Source organism: Pleurodeles waltl, chromosome 4_1 (genome assembly GCF_031143425.1).
Source record: "Pleurodeles waltl isolate 20211129_DDA chromosome 4_1, aPleWal1.hap1.20221129, whole genome shotgun sequence".
Classification (NCBI taxonomy): Eukaryota; Metazoa; Chordata; class Amphibia; order Caudata; family Salamandridae; genus Pleurodeles; species Pleurodeles waltl.
In genome coordinates, this window is record NC_090442.1 from 635,756,404 (window position 1) to 635,777,547 (window position 21,144).

A 21,144-nucleotide genomic window follows, 5' to 3' on the forward strand; every position below is an offset into this window, starting at 1 on the left:
AAATGTTTAGATTCAATTAAAATAAGAATCTGAAAAAGCTAAAAACCATTATCATATTTTAATGTCATATGATTAAAAGCAGGACTGTGTAAAGAAATGGTTGGAATGTTCTAACTAAATGCATGCTGTTGTCCAGAATCAGTAATGTGTGCATAGCCGTGTCCTGCTTTTTAGTTAAACTTCAGGAGTCCTCAAAGATCATTTGTCACCATTGTCATATATATGTCCATGTTCCCATGAAGTCTGGCCAGTTGCAGATGGTCCCCTTCACGTTCAGCTCAATGATTTTGCAATTCCTCTCTGTTCTGCTTGTTTCAGTCTCTGTGCTCTGGGAAAATAAACTATTTTCTTTGCTTTCAATATTGCAATATTGATTAATGCTCATTCAGTAGCTTCTTTCACTTTGCCGGATCTCATAACATGCATTAACTTGACCACAGCATCCATTTATTTTGGCTTCAAGATTCTTGACTTCAACCCCAGGTGTAAAATCAAACTGTCATATATTTTCTGGTTTCTATACATAGTTTCACTCCCATTCCATTGTTTCAAACTTCCAGTTTATTAATTTCATTTCATTTCATCTTTGACTCAATTGTCTTATGAACGTTTTTAATCAGAACTTCCTGCTGAGTAAATGCTGTAATGTCTGGTGAAATTTTAGATTTTTCTTTCTCTGATTGTTCATTTAGTGCTGTGATGCAGGGCAGTATAATGTTTAATTCGTTTTTCTTCTTGCATTGCTCCTTGTACTGTTCAAATGACATTTTAAGAAGAGGGGTCAGTAAGCTCCTTCTTTCACCTGACAATATACAGTGCATATAGAAACTCGACATACCCTTGCAAAATATTTGTCTTTTTTCCTTATAGTCTGTAATTAAAAGGCATAAACATGGTTGATTTTATTTATACATCTTCCAAGCAAAAATAAAATTCTAAAGTATTTCAGTAAATTACAAAGCAAATATTCAACCATGACCACTGTGGAGCTTTTAAACAAATGTTGTGACAATGTTGTGGAAAGACACAGATCAGGAGATGGATTTAAAAAAAATCATAGGCCTTGAATATCCAAGACAATTATAACATAATGGGAGATGTTTAGCACCACCAAGACCCTGCTTGTATTAGTTCACCTCAACAGCTGGATGATAGGGCAAGAAGAACACTTATCCGGGAGGCTGCCAAGAAGCTATTGCCAATTAAGAAGGCACTACAGTTTTTGGGCAAATTTGAATCTGTGCACATAGCAACAATATTTCAAGAACTCCCCAAATCTGAGCGGTGTGGTAGAGTGGCAAGAAGGACCTCATTACTCAAGAAATACCCCCTTGAATCCCATTTGTTGAGTGATCAATCTAAACCAGATGTTGGTGATCTTTCAGCAAACGAGTGAAGAAATGCAGACAATCAAAAGAACAGTGGAATGGCCAATAAACTAAAAGGAAAATGCCCTTTATTGACCCAGCCAGAGGTCTGACCTTAATCCAATAGAACCTTTGTTGCATGTCTTGAGGATTGCTGTCCATAGCTCCTCATTGAACATGGCAGAGCTAGATATGCAAAATTGTTTAGACCTCTCCCAACAGGCCTATAGCTGTGATGGCTACCAAAGGTGCCTTGACCAAATGTTAACTTTTCTGACAAGGGAGCACTGGAGTGACACTTACCTTAATTTGTCACAATAAAACCTTTTTTCCTGTTAAATGTGGAGTATGGTGTTGAGAAAGGTGTAATGAATTAGTCATTCTGACGCTCTGATGCAACAAATGTAAAAAGGGTTCAAGGAGATGTAGGAACTGTATGGCTTGATCTCAAGTCAGTCATTGCTTCAGGATATGATTACTGCTCTACTTTATCCCAAGAGTGCAGAACAGTGCCTCTACTCTTGAACCAGGATTGTGATTCACCTATCACCTGTCAGGACCGCGGTAGGCCTCAGGCCCCTGCTCAGTTGGCCCCATAGTCACTGCTAAGGCTACATGCTTCCATCTGTATTTACCTGTGCCACTGCTTCCAAGACTTAGAATACACATCAAATGGTACCATTTCCCTTGTACTCACTGGGCCTGATCTTTGCAGCCTATGCTCTTCTAAGCTGAAACCTATCCACATACTAACATGCTGGCAATGCTTGTGTCATCTCAAATGTCATTGGGCGACATACTGGAGTCATGTTGGCATGAGTGGGGACAACATTGACTTTTACAGAGCCTCCAAGTCACTTTGCAGCTCATATTAATTACCAAAGGCCCACCCTCTTGATTTTGTAAATAGTATCACTCAACTGAAGTCCTTCCCCAGCGAAGGAAGAACAGCAAGCTTGTCTATGCTCTCACTCCACACAGTCTTTCCTTCTCTCAGAACACCCCATCACCATTTATTGTTTTTTTCTACTAGGTAACAATAAATTGTTTGACCTGCAGAAATGTGTGCACTGAGGTAGCAATGAGTTAACTTATAAATGTTTTCAAACATTCCCTATCAAGCATCATATTTTGATATCAGCATCACTACTGTTTTAATATGTTCGATGGCATGTGTAGCTGCAGATACACATGCTATGCATAGCTCTTCCAACATCTAGTGTTGGGCTCGGAGTGTTACAAGTTGTTTTTCTTCGAAGAAGTCTTTTCGGAGTCAAGGGATCGAGTGACTCCTCCTCTCGGCTACAGTGCGCATGGGCATCGATTTCAATTCAGAAAACTTCAGAAAACCTACGTTCGATGGCATCTGTCGCTGTAGATACGCATGTTCTGCATAGTTCGCCATCTGGTGTTGGGCCGGAGTGTTACAAGTTGTTTTTCTTTGAAGAAGTCTTTCGAGTCACGGGACCGAGTGACTCCTCCTTTTGTCTCCATTGCGCATGGGCGTCGACTCCATCTTCGATTGTTTTTTTTCCGCCATCGGGTTCGGACGTGTTCCTGTCGCTCCGAGTTTCGGAACGGAAAGATAGCTAATTTCGGAAGATTTTCGTCGGTATTGTTGCGTTCGGGATCGGCGTAGTTAGATTCAACACCGCGTCGAAGGATCGAAGAGCTCCGGTGCCCTTCGGGGTAGTTTTTCGATCCCCCGTCGGGGCCTGGTCGGCCCGACCGCGTGCTGAAGAACGCCGATGGAACGGACCCCGTTCCGTTTCTGCCCCAAATGCCACAATAAATACCCCTATACAGACCAACACTTGGTCTGTAACCTGTGCCTGTCACCTGAGCACAGTGAAGACACCTGCGAGGCCTGTTGTGCGTTCCGGTCCCGAAAAACACTCCGAGACCGTCGAGCCAGAAGACTTCAGATGGCGTCCGCGCCGACAGCCCACCGAGAGTTCGAGGAACACGAAGAGGAAGGTACCTTCTCGATCCAAGACTCGGACTCCGAAGGATTCGACGATACACAAACCGTGAGTAAGACGTCGAAAACCACTCAGAGGAAGATTTACAAGGCCCAGGGGACGCCACTGCCACCAGGCCATGGCTCGACCCATAAATTCGGTGACCGACCGTCGGCACCTAAAAAGGCCCAAACAGTGCCGAGATCGTCCGACTCCGGTCGAGACACCGGCACGCAGCCTTCTCAGGACCGAGAAAGTGCTGGAGACAAGCATCGACACCGAGATGCCGGTGTAGACACGGCTCGACGCCGAGACAGCGGCCCCGAAGAAGATCGGCGCCGAGAGGTTTCGGCCCCGAAAAAGAAAAAAGTCACCTCGGAGCCAAAAAAAGACGCAGACAGGGTTTCGGTCCCGAAACAAACTGCAACCGACCCAGCTTCAGGCTCTTATACAGAAGAGCACTCGCTAACCTCCCAAATGCAAAAGCATAGGTTTGAGGAAGAGCTACAATCAACTGATGTGGACCATACGCAAAAGCGTATTTTCATACAGCAGGGGACAGGAAAAATAAGCACCCTTCCCCCTATTAGAAGAAAGAGAAGGTTGGAGTTCCAAACTGAACAGACACCACAACCAAAAGTGGTGAAAAAAGTTACCCCACCACCCTCTCCTCCGCCCGTGATTAACGTCTCACCAGCACAAACTCCATCACACTCCCCAGCTCACACCACCATGAGCCAGGGTGACCAAGATCAAGACGCATGGGAACTATATGACGCCCCAGTGTCAGATAACAGTCCGGAGGCATACCCTACGAAGCCATCTCCACCAGAGGACAGCACCGCGTATTCTCAAGTGGTGGCTAGAGCAGCACAATTTCACAATGTAAGCCTCCACTCAGAACAGGTCGAGGATGATTTTTTATTCAACACACTCTCCTCCACCCACAGCTCATACCAAAGCCTGCCTATGCTCCCTGGTATGCTCCGGCACGCAAAAGACATCTTTAAGGAGCCGGTCAAAAGTAGGGCAATCACACCAAGGGTGGAAAAAAAGTATAAGGCGCCTCCTACAGACCCGGCTTTCATCACTACACAGCTGCCACCAGACTCTGTCGTTGTAGGTGCAGCTAGGAAAAGGGCCAACTCCCACACATCTGGAGATGCACCACCCCCAGATAAAGAAAGCCGCAAGTTCGATGCAGCTGGTAAGAGAGTCGCAGCACAAGCTGCAAACCAGTGGCGCATCGCGAACTCCCAGGCACTACTTGCGCGCTATGACAGAGCCCATTGGGATGAGATGCAACATCTCATTGAACATCTGCCCAAGGACCTACAAAATAGGGCAAAACAAGTGGTTGAGGAGGGACAGACCATTTCGAACAACCAGATCCGCTCCTCCATGGACGCTGCAGATACAGCTGCACGGACAATTAATACATCTGTAACTATTAGAAGGCATGCATGGCTCCGAACGTCTGGATTTAAGCCAGAGATTCAGCAAGCAGTTCTCAATATGCCTTTTAACGAAAAAGAACTGTTCGGTCCAGAAGTGGACACAGCGATTGAGAAACTTAAAAAAGACACGGACACTGCCAAAGCCATGGGCGCACTCTACTCCCCGCAGAGCAGAGGGAATTACAGCACATTCCGTAAAACACCCTTTAGAGGGGGGTTTCGGGGTCAGAGCACACAAGCCAGCACCTCACAAGCAACACCGTCCAGTTACCAGGGACAGTATAGAGGAGGTTTTCGGGGACAATATAAAGGAGGGCAATTCCCTAGGAATAGAGGAAGATTTCAGAGCCCCAAAACCACTACTACTAAACAGTGACTCACATGTCACTCACCCCCTCCACACAACACCAGTGGGGGGAAGAATAAGTCATTATTACAAAGCATGGGAGGAAATCACTACAGACACTTGGGTTCTAGCAATTATCCAACATGGTTATTGCATAGAATTTCTACAATTCCCTCCAAACATACCACCAAAAGCACAAAATTTGACAAAACATCATTCCAATCTCCTGGAGATAGAAGTGCAGGCACTATTGCAAAAGAATGCAATCGAATTAGTGCCAAACACACAAATAAACACAGGAGTTTACTCACTGTACTTTCTGATACCAAAGAAGGACAAAACGCTGAGACCAATCCTAGACCTCAGAGTAGTGAACACTTTCATCAAATCAGACCACTTTCACATGGTCACACTACAAGAGGTATTACCATTGCTAAAACTACACGACTATATGGCAACTTTAGACCTCAAGGATGCTTATTTCCATATACCAATACACCCATCGCACAGGAAATACCTAAGGTTTGTATTCAAAGGAATACATTACCAATTCAAGGTACTGCCTTTCGGATTAACAACCGCACCAAGAGTCTTTACCAAATGTCTAGCGGTAGTCGCTGCACACATAAGAAGGCAGCAAATACATGTGTTCCCATATCTAGACGACTGGCTAATCAAGGCCCATTCGTTAATAGAGTGCTCAAATCACGCAAATCAGATCATACAAACCCTCTTCAAACTAGGGTTCACCGTCAACTTCACAAAATCCAACATTCTGCCGTGCAAGGTACAACAATACCTAGGAGCCATAATAGACACATCAAAGGGAGTAGCCACTCCAAGTCCCCAAAGAATTCAAAATTTCAACACCATCATACAACGCATGTATCCAACACAAAGGATACAAGCAAAGATGGTATTACAACTCCTAGGCATGATGTCTTCATGCATAGCCATTGTCCCAAACGCAAGACTGCACATGAGGCCCTTACAACAGTGCCTAGCATCACAGTGGTCTCAAGCACAGGGTCATCTTCTAGATCTGGTGTTAATAGACCGCCAAACTTACCTCTCGCTTCTGTGGTGGAACAACATAAATTTAAACAAAGGGCGGCCTTTCCAAGACCCAGTGCCACAATACGTAATAACAACAGATGCTTCCATGACAGGGTGGGGAGCACACCTCGATCAACACAGCATAAAAGGACAATGGAACGTACATCAAACAAAACTGCATATAAATCACCTAGAACTTCTAGCAGTTTTTCAAGCACCAAAAGCTTTCCAACCAATAATAGTTCACAAATACATTCTCGTCAAAACAGACAACATGACAACAATGTATTATCTAAACAAGCAAGGGGGGACGCACTCCACGCAGTTAAGCCTTCTAGCACAAAAAATTTGGCGTTGGGCAATTCACAACCAAATTCGCCTAATAGCACAATTTATACCAGGGATCCAAAATCAACTCGCAGACAATCTCACTCGAGATCACCAACAGGTCCACGAATGGGAAATTCACCCCCAAATTCTGAACACTTATTTCAAACTCTGGGGAACACCTCAGATAGACTTGTTTGCGACGAAGGAGAACGCAAAATGCCAAAACTTCGCATCCAGATACCCACACAAACAGTCCCAAGGCAATGCCCTATGGATGAACTGGTCAGGGATATTTGCTTACGCTTTTCCTCCTCTCCCTCTCCTTCCTTACCTGGTAAACAAACTCAGTCAAAACAAACTCAAACTCATATTAATAGCACCAACTTGGGCAAGGCAACCCTGGTACACAACGCTGCTAGACCTATCAGTAGTACCCTGCATCAAATTGCCCAACAGGCCAGATCTGTTGACACAACACAACCAAAAGATCAGACACCCAGATCCAGCATCGCTGAATCTAGCAATCTGGCTCCTGAAATCCTAGAATTCGGGCACTTACAACTTACCCAAGAATGTATGGAAGTCATAAAGCAAGCCAGAAGGCCATCCACCAGGCACTGCTATGCAAGTAAATGGAAGAGGTCTGTTTGCTACTGCCATATTAATCAAATACAACCATTACACACAACTCCAGAACATGTAGTGGGTTACTTGCTTCACTTACAGAAATCTAACCTGGCTTTCTCTTCCATTAAAATACACCTTGCAGCAATATCTGCATACCTGCAGACTACCTATTCAACTTCCCTATATAAGATACCAGTCATTAAAGCATTCATGGAGGGCCTTAGGAGAATTATACCACCAAGAACACCACCTGTTCCTTCATGGAACCTAAATGTTGTCCTAACTAGACTTATGGGTCCACCTTTTGAACCCATGCACTCCTGCGAAATACAGTTCCTAACCTGGAAGGTGGCATTTCTCATCGCCATTACTTCCCTAAGAAGAGTAAGCGAGATTCAGGCGTTTACAATACAAGAACCTTTTATACAACTACACAAGAATAAGGTCGTCCTAAGGACCAATCCTAAAATTTTGCCAAAGGTTATTTCACCGTTCCATCTAAATCAAACAGTGGAACTTCCAGTGTTCTTTCCACAGCCAGATACCATAGCTGAAAGGGCACTACATACATTAGATGTCAAAAGAGCATTGATGTATTACATTGACAGAACAAAGAACATCAGAAAGACTAAACAACTATTTATTGCATTTCAAAAACCTCATGCAGGAAACCCAATATCAAAACAAGGTATAGCCAGATGGATAGTTAAATGCATCCAAATCTGCTACCTTAAAGCTAAACGACAGCTGCCCATTACACCAAGGGCACACTCAACCAGAAAGAAAGGTGCTACCATGGCCTTTCTAGGAAACATCCCAATGCAAGAAATATGTAAGGCAGCCACATGGTCTACGCCTCACACATTCACCAAGCACTACTGTGTAGACGTGTTATCCGCACAACAAGCCACAGTAGGTCAAGCCGTATTAAGAACATTATTTCAAACTACTTCCACTCCTACAGGCTGATCCACCGCTTTTGGGGAGATAACTGCTTACTAGTCTATGCAGAACATGCGTATCTACAGCGACAGATGCCATCGAACTGAAAATGTCACTTACCCAATGTACATCTGTTCGTGGCATCAGTCGCAGTAGATTCGCATGTGCCCACCCGCCTCCCCGGGAGCCTGTAGCAGTTTGGAAGTTACCTTCAAATATTTGTATATGTATCATCTCAACCTTAAATAGGTACATACTTAGTCACTCCATTGCATGGGCACTATTACTACAATTCAACTCCTACCTCACCCTCTGCGGGGAAAAACAATCGAAGATGGAGTCGACGCCCATGCGCAATGGAGACAAAAGGAGGAGTCACTCGGTCCCGTGACTCGAAAGACTTCTTCGAAGAAAAACAACTTGTAACACTCCGGCCCAACACCAGATGGCGAACTATGCAGAACATGCGAATCTACTGCGACTGATGCCACGAACAGATGTACACTGGGTAAGTGACATTTTCATTATTCGTCAGTAATTTTTCGATTGCGTTTTCCATCTAGCATCGAACCGGTAGCACCGTCGAAACCTTCATCTTGCCCTTTGGGGTGCGCGTGCCCAACTTAGGCCTGTTTGGGCCTACCGTGTGTTAGACCTGATGGATCGGACTCCGTTCCGATTCTGCCCTCAGTGCCACGTGAAGACCAACACCTGGTTTGTAATTTTTGCCTTTCTCCAGACCATCGGGAGGAAGTTTGCGAGGCCTGTCGATCATTTCGATCAAAGAAGACCCTGAGAGATCGCAGAGCTCGAAGACTCGAAATGACGTTGAAAAGCACCGAACATCTCGACGTCATGGAGGAAGAGCAGGCGCAAATAGCAGTCTCCATCCAAGACACAGACTCCGAACAGGAATCGGAAGACGACAGACCCATCACAGCTGGCCAGCAGGTGAGTACGTCTGCCCCTACACCACTGCAGAAAAAACATTTGAAGGCCTTGGGTACACCACTGGCGGAAGGGCATGGTTCGGCCTGAAAAACACTGTTGGCGACCAACCTTTGGGGTCGGCGCCCCTAAAGACCACTCCTCCGTCTACCTCGGAGTCGACTAAATCGATTAAAACCTCCACTTCTCACTCCGGTAAAAGACCCCATTCCTCGGAGTCGAAAATTCGGCAATCGGTTTCGGAGCGAGACCTCTGACTACTTTTTCGGGACCGAAAAAGATACACACCTCGGAGCCGAAAAAATCCTCATATACAGAAGAACAGGGACTTTTGAGAAAATTAAAGCAAATCTCAAAGCCCATCATGGAATCAATAAGACTTCTGAAGAAGAGACTGAGATTGAACCAATACTAGAGGTTATAGATGAGAGACAATCAAGAATCCATATACATAAGAAGACAGGATGAATCATCATTGCATCTCCTTTGAAAACCAAAAGAAAGCTGGCTTTCCAAGAGGACTTGGATTCTGTTCAACCACCAGCAAAATAGCAGAAACAAAAGGAGAAGCCAGCACCTCTCCAAACTTCTCCTCCTCACTCTCCACAGCTTTCTTTCTCACCTCATAATAGTCCACCACCATTGCCTTCTCCAGCACATTCATTATACTCACATGGAGATACGGTAGACCCATGGGATCTCTATGACCCTGATCCCATCCCAGACAATGATCCAGACCTTTACCCATCTAAAACGTCTCCTCCAGAAGACACCACTGTCTACACCCAAGTAACATCTAGGGCAGCAGCTTATCATGGAGTGGTTATGCATTCTGAACCCCTGGAAGAAGACTTTTTATTTAACACACTGTCTTCTACTCATTCCAGATACCAGTGTCTCCAAATGTTACCTGGAATTGTTAAACATGCAGACCAAACTTTTAATGAGCCTGTCAAAGCTAGAATCATCAGCCCTAGAATTGATAAAAAGTATAAGCCTGCTCCCACTGACCCAGGCTATATCACTCATCGTGTCCCTCCAGACTTAGTAGTAGTCAGTGCGGCAAGGAAAAGGGCAAACAGCCTATCATCAGGAGACACACCTCCTCCTGATAAGGAAAGTAGAAAATTTGATGCAGATGGGAAGAGAGTTGCCACAAAAGCAGCAAACCAATAGAAAATTGCCAATTCTCAGGCACTTCTAGCCAGGTATGACAGGGCCCATTGGGACAAAATGCAGGATCTTATACTGCATTTGCCAAAGGAGCATCAAAAAAGAGCACAACAGGTGGTGGAAGAGGGACAAGCTATCAGCAATAACCAAATAAGATTTGCCCTTGATGCTGCAGCTACAGCTGCAAGAAGTGTCAATACAACCATCACAATTAGAACACATGCATGGCTACCCTCCCCTGGTTTCAAACCAGAAATTCAACAGACAATACTTAATATGCCTTTTGACAAGAAACATCTATTTGGTCCAGAAGTAGACACTACTATTGAAAAACTGAGGAAGGGCTCAGATACTGAGAAAGCAATGGGGGCTTTATACACCACACCATATAGAAGCTTCTTTCGCAGACCACAGTTTAGAAGAGGGTTTAAACCACAATCCTCTGAGGCTTCCACCTCCCAAACAAAACAGGGACAAGAAAACCCAATACCAGAGAGGGGTGTTTGGAGGGTCCTATAGAGGACAATATTTCAGAAGCAGAGTTACATTTCAAACCTCAAAGCAAACCACAACACAACCTAAACAGTGACTTCCTTCTACTCCACACTTCTCCTGTGGGGTGAAGAGTACAGCAGTTCCACTCTCACTGGTAAAATATCACCACAGACAATTGGGTATTATCAATTATCCGCAATGGCTATTGCCTAGAATAAATCATTTCCACCCCCTCCCCCCCCAAACATTCCACCAGGATACCATAGGCTGTCCCCAGAACACACTGTTCTGTTGCAACAAGAGGTACGATCTCGACTGTTAAAACAAGCAGTAGAATTAGTTCCACATTATCAACAAGGAACAGGAGTATACTCACTATACTTCCTCATTCCCCAAAAATACGGCACACTCAGGCCCATCTTGGACCTCAGGCCCCTCAAACTGTACATCCTGTCAGAACATTTTCACATGGTAACTCTGCAAGATGTTATTCCACTACTACAAAGACAAGATTACATGACTGCTTTAGACCTCAAAGTCGCGTATTTCCACATACCAATCCATCCAGCTCACAGAAAATACCTCAGGTGTGTCATAGCAGGAAAACATTACCAGTTCAAGGTGTTGCCATTCGGCATAACAACAGCTCCAAGAGTGTTCACAAAATGTCTAGCAGTAGTAGCAGCCTCCTTAAGAAAACAACACATCCACGTCTTTCTATATCTAGACGACGGGCTAATAAAATCAAGCAATTTTACACAATGCCAATAACACACTTGTTGTGTGATAGAAACCTTGCATACCCTAGGTTTCACTCTCAATTATCAAAAATCACATCTTCAACCAGCAATATTACAATATTACACCCTTACTCAGGTGCTATCCTAAATACTCAAAAGGCAAAGCTTATCCAAATACACAAAGGATACAAGCTTTCCAAAATCTCATACCAGACATACAGCAAAATCAACAATATACTGTAAAGTTTATCGTGAGGATCCTAGGAATGATAGCATCTTGCATAGACATAGTTCCACATGCAAGACTAAACATGAGGCCTTTACAAAAGTGCCTCTCACAACAATGGTCTCAGGCACACGGTCAACTTCAGGATCTAGTGTTGATGGACCGCCAAACACATATGTCCCTTCAATGGTGGAATAGCAACAATTTAATGAGGGGGCGGTCATTCCAGGACCCTGTTCCTCAGACCATAATCTCAACAGACGCAGCAATGATCGGTTGGGGAGCTCACCTCAACAATCAGACCATTCAAGGGCAATGGGATGCACAACAGAAACCGCTTCATATAAACCACCTAGAACTACTAGCTGTATTTCTTGCTCTAAAAGTGTTTCAACCTCTTCTCATAAAAACAGACAACATGACAACCATGTATTATCTCAACAAACAGGGTGGGACACACTCATCTCAGACAATCAGCTGACATATCTCCTAAGCAGAAATCACCAACAAACACACGAATGGGAGATTCACTCTCAAGTACTTCAAAAGTAGGAAACACCAGAGATAGACCTATTCGCAACAAGCGAAAACTCAAAATGCCTAAACTTTGCATCCAGATGCCCACATCTTCTATCCAAGGGCAATGCTCTATGGATCAATTCGTCAGGGATATTTGCTTACGCTTTTCCCCCTCTCCCACTACTTCCCTTTCTGGTCAGCAAACTACATCAACCATCACTTACCATGATTCTAATAGCACCAACATGGGCATGTCAGCATTGGTACACAACACTCCTAGATTTGTCTGTAGTACCCTATTCCAAACAGACCACATTTGTTAACCCAGAACAAAGGTCAAATCAGGCATCCAAATCCCAATGCTCTCAATCTAGCGATTTGGCTCCTGAAGTCCTAGAATTTGGTTACCTAAAACTTCCACCAGAATGTATGGAAGTAGTTAAACAAGCACGTAAACCTACTACTAGACAATGCTACGCAAACAAGTGGAAAAGATTTGTATACTACTGTCAATCTAAAAACACTGACCCACTTACAGCATCCATACAATATATTGTATGTTATTTACATCATTTGCAAAAGTCAAATTTGGCTTTCTCATCTATCAAAACACATCTCACTGCAATACCTGCATACTTACAGAATATTCAACATACTTCTCTGTTCAGAATTCCTGTTATTAAAGCCTTCATGGAAGGATTAAAACACATTATTCCACCTAGAACACCACCTGTTCCATCATGGAATTTAAATATTGTACTTACCAGACTTATGGAACCACCTTTTGAACCCATGTACTCTTATCAAATACAGTACTTGACATGGAAGGTCACTTTCCTTGTAGTTATTACTTCTTTAAAAGGGGTTAGTGAAATACAAGCCTTCACTCTTGAGGAACCTTTTTTTCCCAAGGGCACAAACATAAAGTTGTACTTAAAACAAATCCCAAATGTCTACCAAAGGTAGTATCTCCTTTTCATATCAACCAAACAGTGGAATTGCTAGTCTTCTTTCCACAGCCAGACTCTGTGGCAGAAAGAGCTCTTCATACCCTAGATCTTAAAAGAACTCTTATGCACTATATAGACAGAACCAAAGATTTTAGGAAAACAAAACAACTTTTTGTTGCTTTCCAACAACCACATAAAGGCAATCCTATATCAAAACAAGGTTTAGCAAGATGGATTGTTAGATGCATACAAACATGCTACATCAAAGCAAAAAGACAATTTTTTATTACTCCTAGAGCACATTGTACAAGAAAGAAAGGTGTGTCAAAGGCATTCTTAGGGAACGTACCAATGGTTGATATATATGTAGACCAGCCACATGGTCTACTCCTCATACATTTACAAAACACTATTATGTTGATGTTTTTTCACAGCAACAAGCCACTTTAGGCCAAGCTGTCTTAAGAACACTATTTTACACAACTTCAACCCCTACAGGCAAGCCTCCACTTTTTTCGGAGGACTAACTGCTTTGTAGTCTATGCATATCATGTGTATCTGCAGCAACACATGCCATCGAACGGAAAATGTCACTTACCCAGTGTACATCTGTTTGTGGCAGGAAGTGCTGCAGATTAACATGCGCCCTCCCTCCTCCCCGAAAGCCTGTAGTCATTCAAGTTTAACATTTGTACATATGTAGATACATTTACATTTGCATAGACATCTCTTTGTATTCTTATACTCTATCACTCCTTCCTTCACCCTTTGCGAAAACAGTCTAACAATGGAGTCGATGCCCATGCGCACTGTAGCTGAGAGAAGGAGTCACTCGATCCTGTGACTCCGAAAAGACTTCTTCGAAAAAAAACAACCTGTGACACTCCAAGCCCAACACTAGATGTCAGACGAGCTATCCACAGGATGTAAATCTGCAGCACTTCATGCCACGAAGAGATGTACACTGAGTAAGTGACATTTTCCTTACTAGCCTTATTCCTTCATTGCAATTCCTTATATTGAGCTATGTATTAGATGAAGGGATGAAGATTCAAATGATTCTTTTGTACATGGATGGGACAAACCATAAAATGTGCAGACTTCACCTAAACCACCCTATTGTGGTTTTATACATGCAGGAAGGTAATTACGCAATAATTGTTTTTGTCATGTTAGTGCCCATCAATGTATATGTTCCTTACTCTTTAGTAATATGTTATTTGAAATGAAGGGTTGAGTTGAGTAAATGATAAGAATGAAGGTTACAGAAAGGTTGGTATAGAACATAACAATATGAATTGCAATAAAATGTATTTTGGCCTTCTTCAGGAGATATACAATGCTGAAGGGAGCCATTATAAAGTTCAGTATGCCTAAGAAAATTTAGCTTTAGTAGGATAAATTACTTATGTGTCCATTTTGTATGTCATTAACCTAGCCATAATAGTTTGTTTACAGATTTTGGGCCAGATACACACAGCAGTGGTTGCAAAATATTGGATGCAATATCAGTGTTTTTGTGACCAATGTGGTATTTTGCAAAGTGGCCTGGCCTCACTAATAGGTTGGCTCGTAAATACTGATTCATAGTGGGTTACGGTGTGACCTACCATCATGAACATTAATGAGGTAGGTTGCAAATTGCGACCCACAATGAATCGCAGCCATCACAGAGATTCTGGCCTTGTGACGTCAGCAGATCACTATGTCTGTGATTGCATTGAAGGAAAAAACAATTAACTGCCCCCATTATCCTGAAAGGAAACAGGATGCATTTACAAAAAAAAAAAATTGTAGGATGAGACAGTAGTCTCTAGGACAGTGGTCTACTCTTCAAACAAATGTTTCAGCCTTCAAAAAGGGGAAGTGTTGGGGACCCTTCCAGTTTGCGAATACCTTATCACTACCTTTCAGTAGTCTGTAAAGTAATAATGATTTGCAGCCAGATTTTGATCGCAAAACATCTATACATGCAAATCTGATTTGGTATTTGAAAGGGATGCCCTAAACACTCACCTTCCAAATACCGAACCGGTATTTGATTGCAAACTCAAATTGCGATTCAGTACAGAATCACAGTTTGGGTTTCGTACATAAAAAGCCTTTGTGCCGTTTCAAACGGTGTAATTCTATGCAAAGGGTTCATTCAGCTGGCCTTTTGTGTATTAACTTAATCCTTGTTCTTCCCTGTCATTTCTTGACTACACCCAACATATTGTTTGCCGTGAAATTTGCCCTAAGTAATGTTACTTTCCAATCTTTTAATCTTGAGTCCACTTTTCCTTATCACACTTTTTTTGTAAAATGTATCACTTACGTTATATGTTTATGCCATGATACACAATATGTCAAGACTCCCTTTGTTTTTTCTAAACGTTCAAAGTACTCTTAATTTATGGAACCAGTTGTTTTTGCTGCCACAGGTGAGATGGAAACGGATGAGCCAGATGACGAATCTAGTCAGGACCAGGAGCTTCCTTCAGAAAATGAAAACAGCCAGTCGGAAGATTCTGTTGGGGGAGATAACGATTCTGAAAATGGATTGTGCAGTGAGGAGAGTTGTAAAGGCCAGCTACCTGTGGGACACAAGAAACGTTTCTTTACATTCCAGTTTAACAACTTAGGCAACACCGATGTCAACTACATCAAAGATGACACAAGGCACATTAGATTTGATGATAAGCAATTAAGGCTGGATGGTGAGTTCTCATTTTATTTCAGAAAAAATAATTCTCATTCATAGCTCATTGTGCAACAGTAACATAATTATTTCAAATGTAGACATTTTTACTGTAACTCGAAGACCACAACAGGTACACAGAGGTCTGAGCTCAGTTCAGTTTTTACTGAAACATCAATGCGTTTGATATTCTGTTGGTTCACTTTCACCTACGATCATGAAAGAGCGTTATGACCCAGAACCCGTCTGAAAGCATTGCCCATGGGGATATATTTGTACTATGACACATTCAACTGTTTCTGCAGAAAGAGATGCAATGGAACAATGCAAAAGGACAGAATACGAGCAGGTCCTATTGTTTGTAGCACATGTGTTAATTGCTTCTTTTTTTTTTAAGTGCTAAAGGCACACTGTAAATTTTCGATGCAAGGGAGTACTTCAATGAAAATATTAGTGCAAAATGGCAGATTTGTGCTCCATCTATTTCTGCACAATTTTGCTGATATTTGAAATGATTATGCAAAAGAAAATGATGTGACTTTCGCACTCCCCTAATCATGAGGTGCAAGCCTGAGTGTCCAACAGGTGCTGCATGGCTTCCGCAGAATTATAAGTTTGCCATGCATGCACAGAATGTAAAGCGGGTAGCATGGGACAGGAGGAGTGTCTGGGAGTCAGAGTGAGGCGTGCTGTTGTTATAATCGGAAGTCATGTCTTTGAGCCTCCAAGAAGACTGTGGCAAAAAGAGTGAGGCATGACCGTGGAGGTGTGGCCTAACGTTATGGTGATAAGAATAAATAAAGACAGCATGTAGTTCTTTGAGGTTGAACTTTTGAAGAGAACTTTGCAAGTTCCTCTGACTGTGGCAGTTGTGGCCTGTTTCTAGCATATCTGTATTGCAGAAAAGATATAAGGTTGATCCAGTTTCTCTGTTTTTGTTTATCAATCAAGCGAAACACCAACATCACACCTAGGGGTATCTGGGTGCCAGGGTGCAAGATTTCCATCGAAAAGCCAGGTCTGGCTACAGCGTTCTTTATGATCTGGAGTCTTTTGAGGAGCTGGGTGGAGATGCTGGTGTAGAGTGCATTTCCTTAGTCGAAGTGGCTGGTGACGAGGGCCTGGGTGATGGTCTTTCTGGTGTTGACTGGGATCCATCTGAAGATTCTGTGGAGTGTGTGGTAGCAGGAAAAGGCAACTGGTTTGACTTGTCTTTTCATGGTCAGTTTGCTGTTGAGGATGATGCCTACGTTGCATGCTTGGTCTGTTGGCGCTGGTGTAGGTCCGAGTTCAACTTGCCACCTGCTGTGACCCCATATGGATGTGTTTTTCCCGGAGACCAGTGCTTCTGTCTTGTCAGAGTTGAGTTTAAGGCAATTGCCTTTCATCGAGTTGGCTACTTAGGTCACGGCGCCTCAGAAGTTTGTTCTGGTGGTAAAGGGGTCTTCAGTGAGTGAGAGGATAAGTTGTGTGACATCTGTGTAGGAAATTATGTTGAGACTGTGGGATCTGACAATGTCAACGAAGAGGGTCATGTAGGTGTTGAAAAACGTGGGCCTGAGGGATACTTGGGGTGTGCGGCATATGATGTCCTTTGGTTCGGAGGTGAATGTAGGTAGCCAGATGCTCTGCGTGTGTCTTGTAAGGAAGGAGGCAATCCACCTGAGGGTGTTTTGTGGTATGCTGATGTAGAGTCTGTTGATGAGGGTGTGGTGGGATACGGTGTCGAATGCAGCAGAGTGGTCAAGGAAGATCAGGGCTGCAGTTTCTCCGTGATGGAGGAGAGTTCTGGTGTTGTCTGTGGCTGCGATCAGTGCTGTCTCCATGCTGTGGTTGCCTCAGAATCCTGAATGGGAGGCGTCAAGCAAGTGTTTTGTTCTAGGTATTCTGTGAGCTGTTGGTTGATGGCCTTCTCAAGTACTTTGACATGGTAAAGGAGCAAAGAGATTGATCGATAATTTTTCTTTGCTGGGGTCGGAGGAGGGTTTCTTTTGGAGGGGTATGATCTCTGCATATTGGCATCTGCTCAGGAAGGCTGCCATGGTGATGGAGGTGTTAAGGATGCTGGCAAGCTCCCTGCTGTTTGGTTGGTTACAAGGTTGCTGAAAAATAAAATGCTTATAAATAAACAATATTACCATTTTATTTTTCCCCTGCTCTGGGGCACTTTTTCAGCGGTGCGACCCTCCCCGCTCTCACAGAGGAGGCGTTCCTGTTCATTTATTGTTTAGATATGTGAAGTTGCAAGACAACGTGCAGAATATGACAGTATTTAAGTACATTACAGCAGCCTAATTGATGAGATCTCTATAGCAATGCAGGGGAGAAAATCCCAAAACAAGCAGCTCTAGATTTTTGGTTAGATTACTTTTAAATGTCGTCTAAGAGCAGTAAAGGCATAGTTTTTTGAGTAAGAAGAAATAGCTCATAATATGATTTAGAAGCTATACTGTCAACCTGTATGCCTTTGTCATTGCATATAATTTTAGAAAAAATTATTATATCTTCTCTTGTTGTAGAACGGTCATATCTTGCTTTGGACTGGGATCCCGATTTGAAAAATAAATTCTTTGATGAAAACACTGCAGAGGTAGGTATTGCATCTTAATCTATAATCTGCTGTACATTAACTATATTGTTTTTGCTTTATTCTTTTATTTAATGTTCATGACTGCCCTGTTGGAGAAATAGCTGAATTCAAAAAATCAAATTGAGGTTATAACACCTAAAACTACTTCCCTTCTCGGTTTAGTAAGCTGATATACATTACTTCTACCCATATTAAGCCACTAGATGCTGAACTACTTGCATTCAGAAAAATGCATTCTTGTTCCCCGACAATCCCACTGCAAACATCATTCTGTTTATTCTCTTATAACCCTAGGATATTAATGTATTAAATATGGATAATGTGGATTCTGATATAACTATCTCTCACTGATTTCCTAATGGCCCCTCTATAAACTGCTGCTGTGCCCACCTTCAGTTGGCAATTCCATCCTAGGAGATGTACTTGAGAGATCCAGCACTTTCAGATCTATCCCTAAGGGTGGATGGTAAGCAGAGAATTGGTGCGTTCCTTTTTGCCCCTTACGTGAATCTTACATGAATCTTATTAAGGTGTGCTGAGGCTCCTGTACAGGAACCGAGTTCCTTATCTGCAAGAGAACTGACTGGCCTGGTGATGCTATGTAGGTTTCCGTGACCAGGTGAAGCAAGACAAGGAGGTCACTCCTTACAGAGGAAAGAGGCCCAAAACTGTGAGCAGTGTACAATTTGGGGGTGACTGCGTTGGACCCCGCATCAGATACAAGTGTATTGGTCTTGTGAAAGTCCTCCTCATACATGATGCCAATAAATAGCATGACGCAACAAAAATCACCTTTCTAGATGTATCAGATTAACACATTGCCTAAACCCTGCATCAGCTTGCATGTGCTCACATTTCCCTTTAAATATCCTGACTAGTTGGTTTGCAGCATAGCATACCGCCGGCACAGAAAAATGTATTTCTGTCTATATGTGTTGCAGATTTACTAACTTGTCTAAACCAGCCAAATGGAATACTCCAACACGTTGTGGAAGCAGTCATTGTAGTGACTTAGCTCTGGAGTCTCACATACCCCAACCCACCAGGAAGGGACTTGTATTTTCCCCCGGATGCACCTCAATGCACTGCGGCATAATTCCCTGCTTTCGTTTTTCCAAAATACTAAGAAAGGCAGGTGAAATTCCTGGATTACCCAGCAAGCTTTGAAGATGATGTCTAGGGACGTTGTTGCATGCGGACCGCAGGTCTACAAGTGCCACATGCAACACAGCTCTTAAGTGTAATGTCTATTGCCTGGCTCTGGTGAAACTTGAACATTTGGCCCACTGTACTGTTCATTTGTTCTAAATCCTGCATGACCATCTGAGAGAATGCTATTATCCTAGGCCTAAGGTTCCCATCTAGTTAATAAGACCCATTAAAACATTGTTTGTGCATTGTCTAAAAGGTTTATTGAATCATAATCGGCTGTATCCTTGCTGCCCTTGTTATGTAAACACACTATTCTAGTGCCCAGACAGAATTTCGGCAGAGTTGCAGTGCTTACGAGCAAAATGCGTTTGCCCAATAGCACAGTCTCAGATTTGTATATGTCTGCCAGATTTTTATCTGGGCCCAGACCTCTTTCCCATTTTTTTTCCTCTCATAACTGAATGGACCTCACTTAATGTAAGGAGTTCTAAAAGAGAGCTGACAGCAAACAGCATAGGACAAGAAGGCCCACAACCAGTCTAGCCCGTAACCTCCTAATCCAGCCACGAATAGTGTGGCAGCTAGTGTTCTTATGCTCTATGCATTTCAGGCTTTTGGATGAGCATATTGTTGCCATTCAATGGCCAGAATAGTGTCATATTGCACGACCCGGCTGTCCTGACTAAGTTGTGCCATCTGTTCCCACTCTCCCTTTTTCTGGGACCAGATGATTTTATATTGTTTTCTGTATTCTCTAATTTCCCTTGGAATCATGCTTTTTTTAGCCTCCAATGGGTAGACCTTGGCTAATCTTGAGTCTCTGTCAAAACATTTGTGCATTTTAGGTTTTAGTGGCATGTGGGTTTGGTGATGTGCAAAACAATACGCTCACAGGTGATCAAGTGTAACACTGGGAGTTGATGTGAATCTAGAGAGGCAAGGTTGGGTGAAGTTATTACAGATGCAGCCAGATTTGATACAGAATAGAGTAGTGCACCTCACTCTACATAATCCACTTTCAACTTTTGTTCATTATTTGAGGCTAAGACGTTATCACTAGTCTCAGAATGTCGTTCTAGTCTTTTAAAAGCACTTGTTGTACAATGTAAAACCAGAGTGTTGTCCTCCTCAAAGCATAAGGTTCCGGCTGGGATCTCCAGTCTAGTATAATCAATTATGCTGATGTTCAAACCATTTTTAAAGGTGTCTCCTATCTAAATCAGAGACAGATCTCCCAAAATACGCACACAAACCATGTGATGAAGCTATCAATGGTAAGTGATGACCAGCTCCTGAACAGCAGGTTGAACTACATGATTTAAATGTTGTAATAAAGCCACCCGCAACTACTTTCATAAACCTTTCTAAACTCTTAATTCTTAATATGCCTTTGGGCGCGTTAAACCTGGAGTTTGAAACGTGTGATTCATCTTTGTGCTACATACCCCATTATAAATATTGAAGAGCATCAAATACCTTCCATATTTGCAAGTGAATAGCAACTGTTGCACATTCGGGCTAGCCATTGCCTGTTACATTGACTCTACAGTTGAATATGGATCTATGTAGTTAGGCCTCAGTGTGG

The 21,144-nt window shown here is 42.9% G+C and overlaps 1 protein-coding gene across 4 annotated transcripts in view; it reads left to right on the forward strand.

Annotated features, from left to right (window-relative positions):
- Positions 1-21,144, forward strand: part of USP15 (ubiquitin specific peptidase 15) — a 617,233-nt gene that overhangs the window by 342,121 nt on the left and 253,968 nt on the right. For 2 of the 4 annotated variants that reach the window (XM_069229069.1, XM_069229071.1), the window contains 2 exons: positions 15,543-15,836; positions 18,337-18,407. In XM_069229069.1, coding sequence (XP_069085170.1) covers positions 15,543-15,836; positions 18,337-18,407 — 365 coding nt within the window. The remainder of the gene's footprint in view (positions 1-15,542; positions 15,837-18,336; positions 18,408-21,144) is intronic. The other 2 variants (XM_069229070.1, XM_069229072.1) reach the window with 1 other exon arrangement.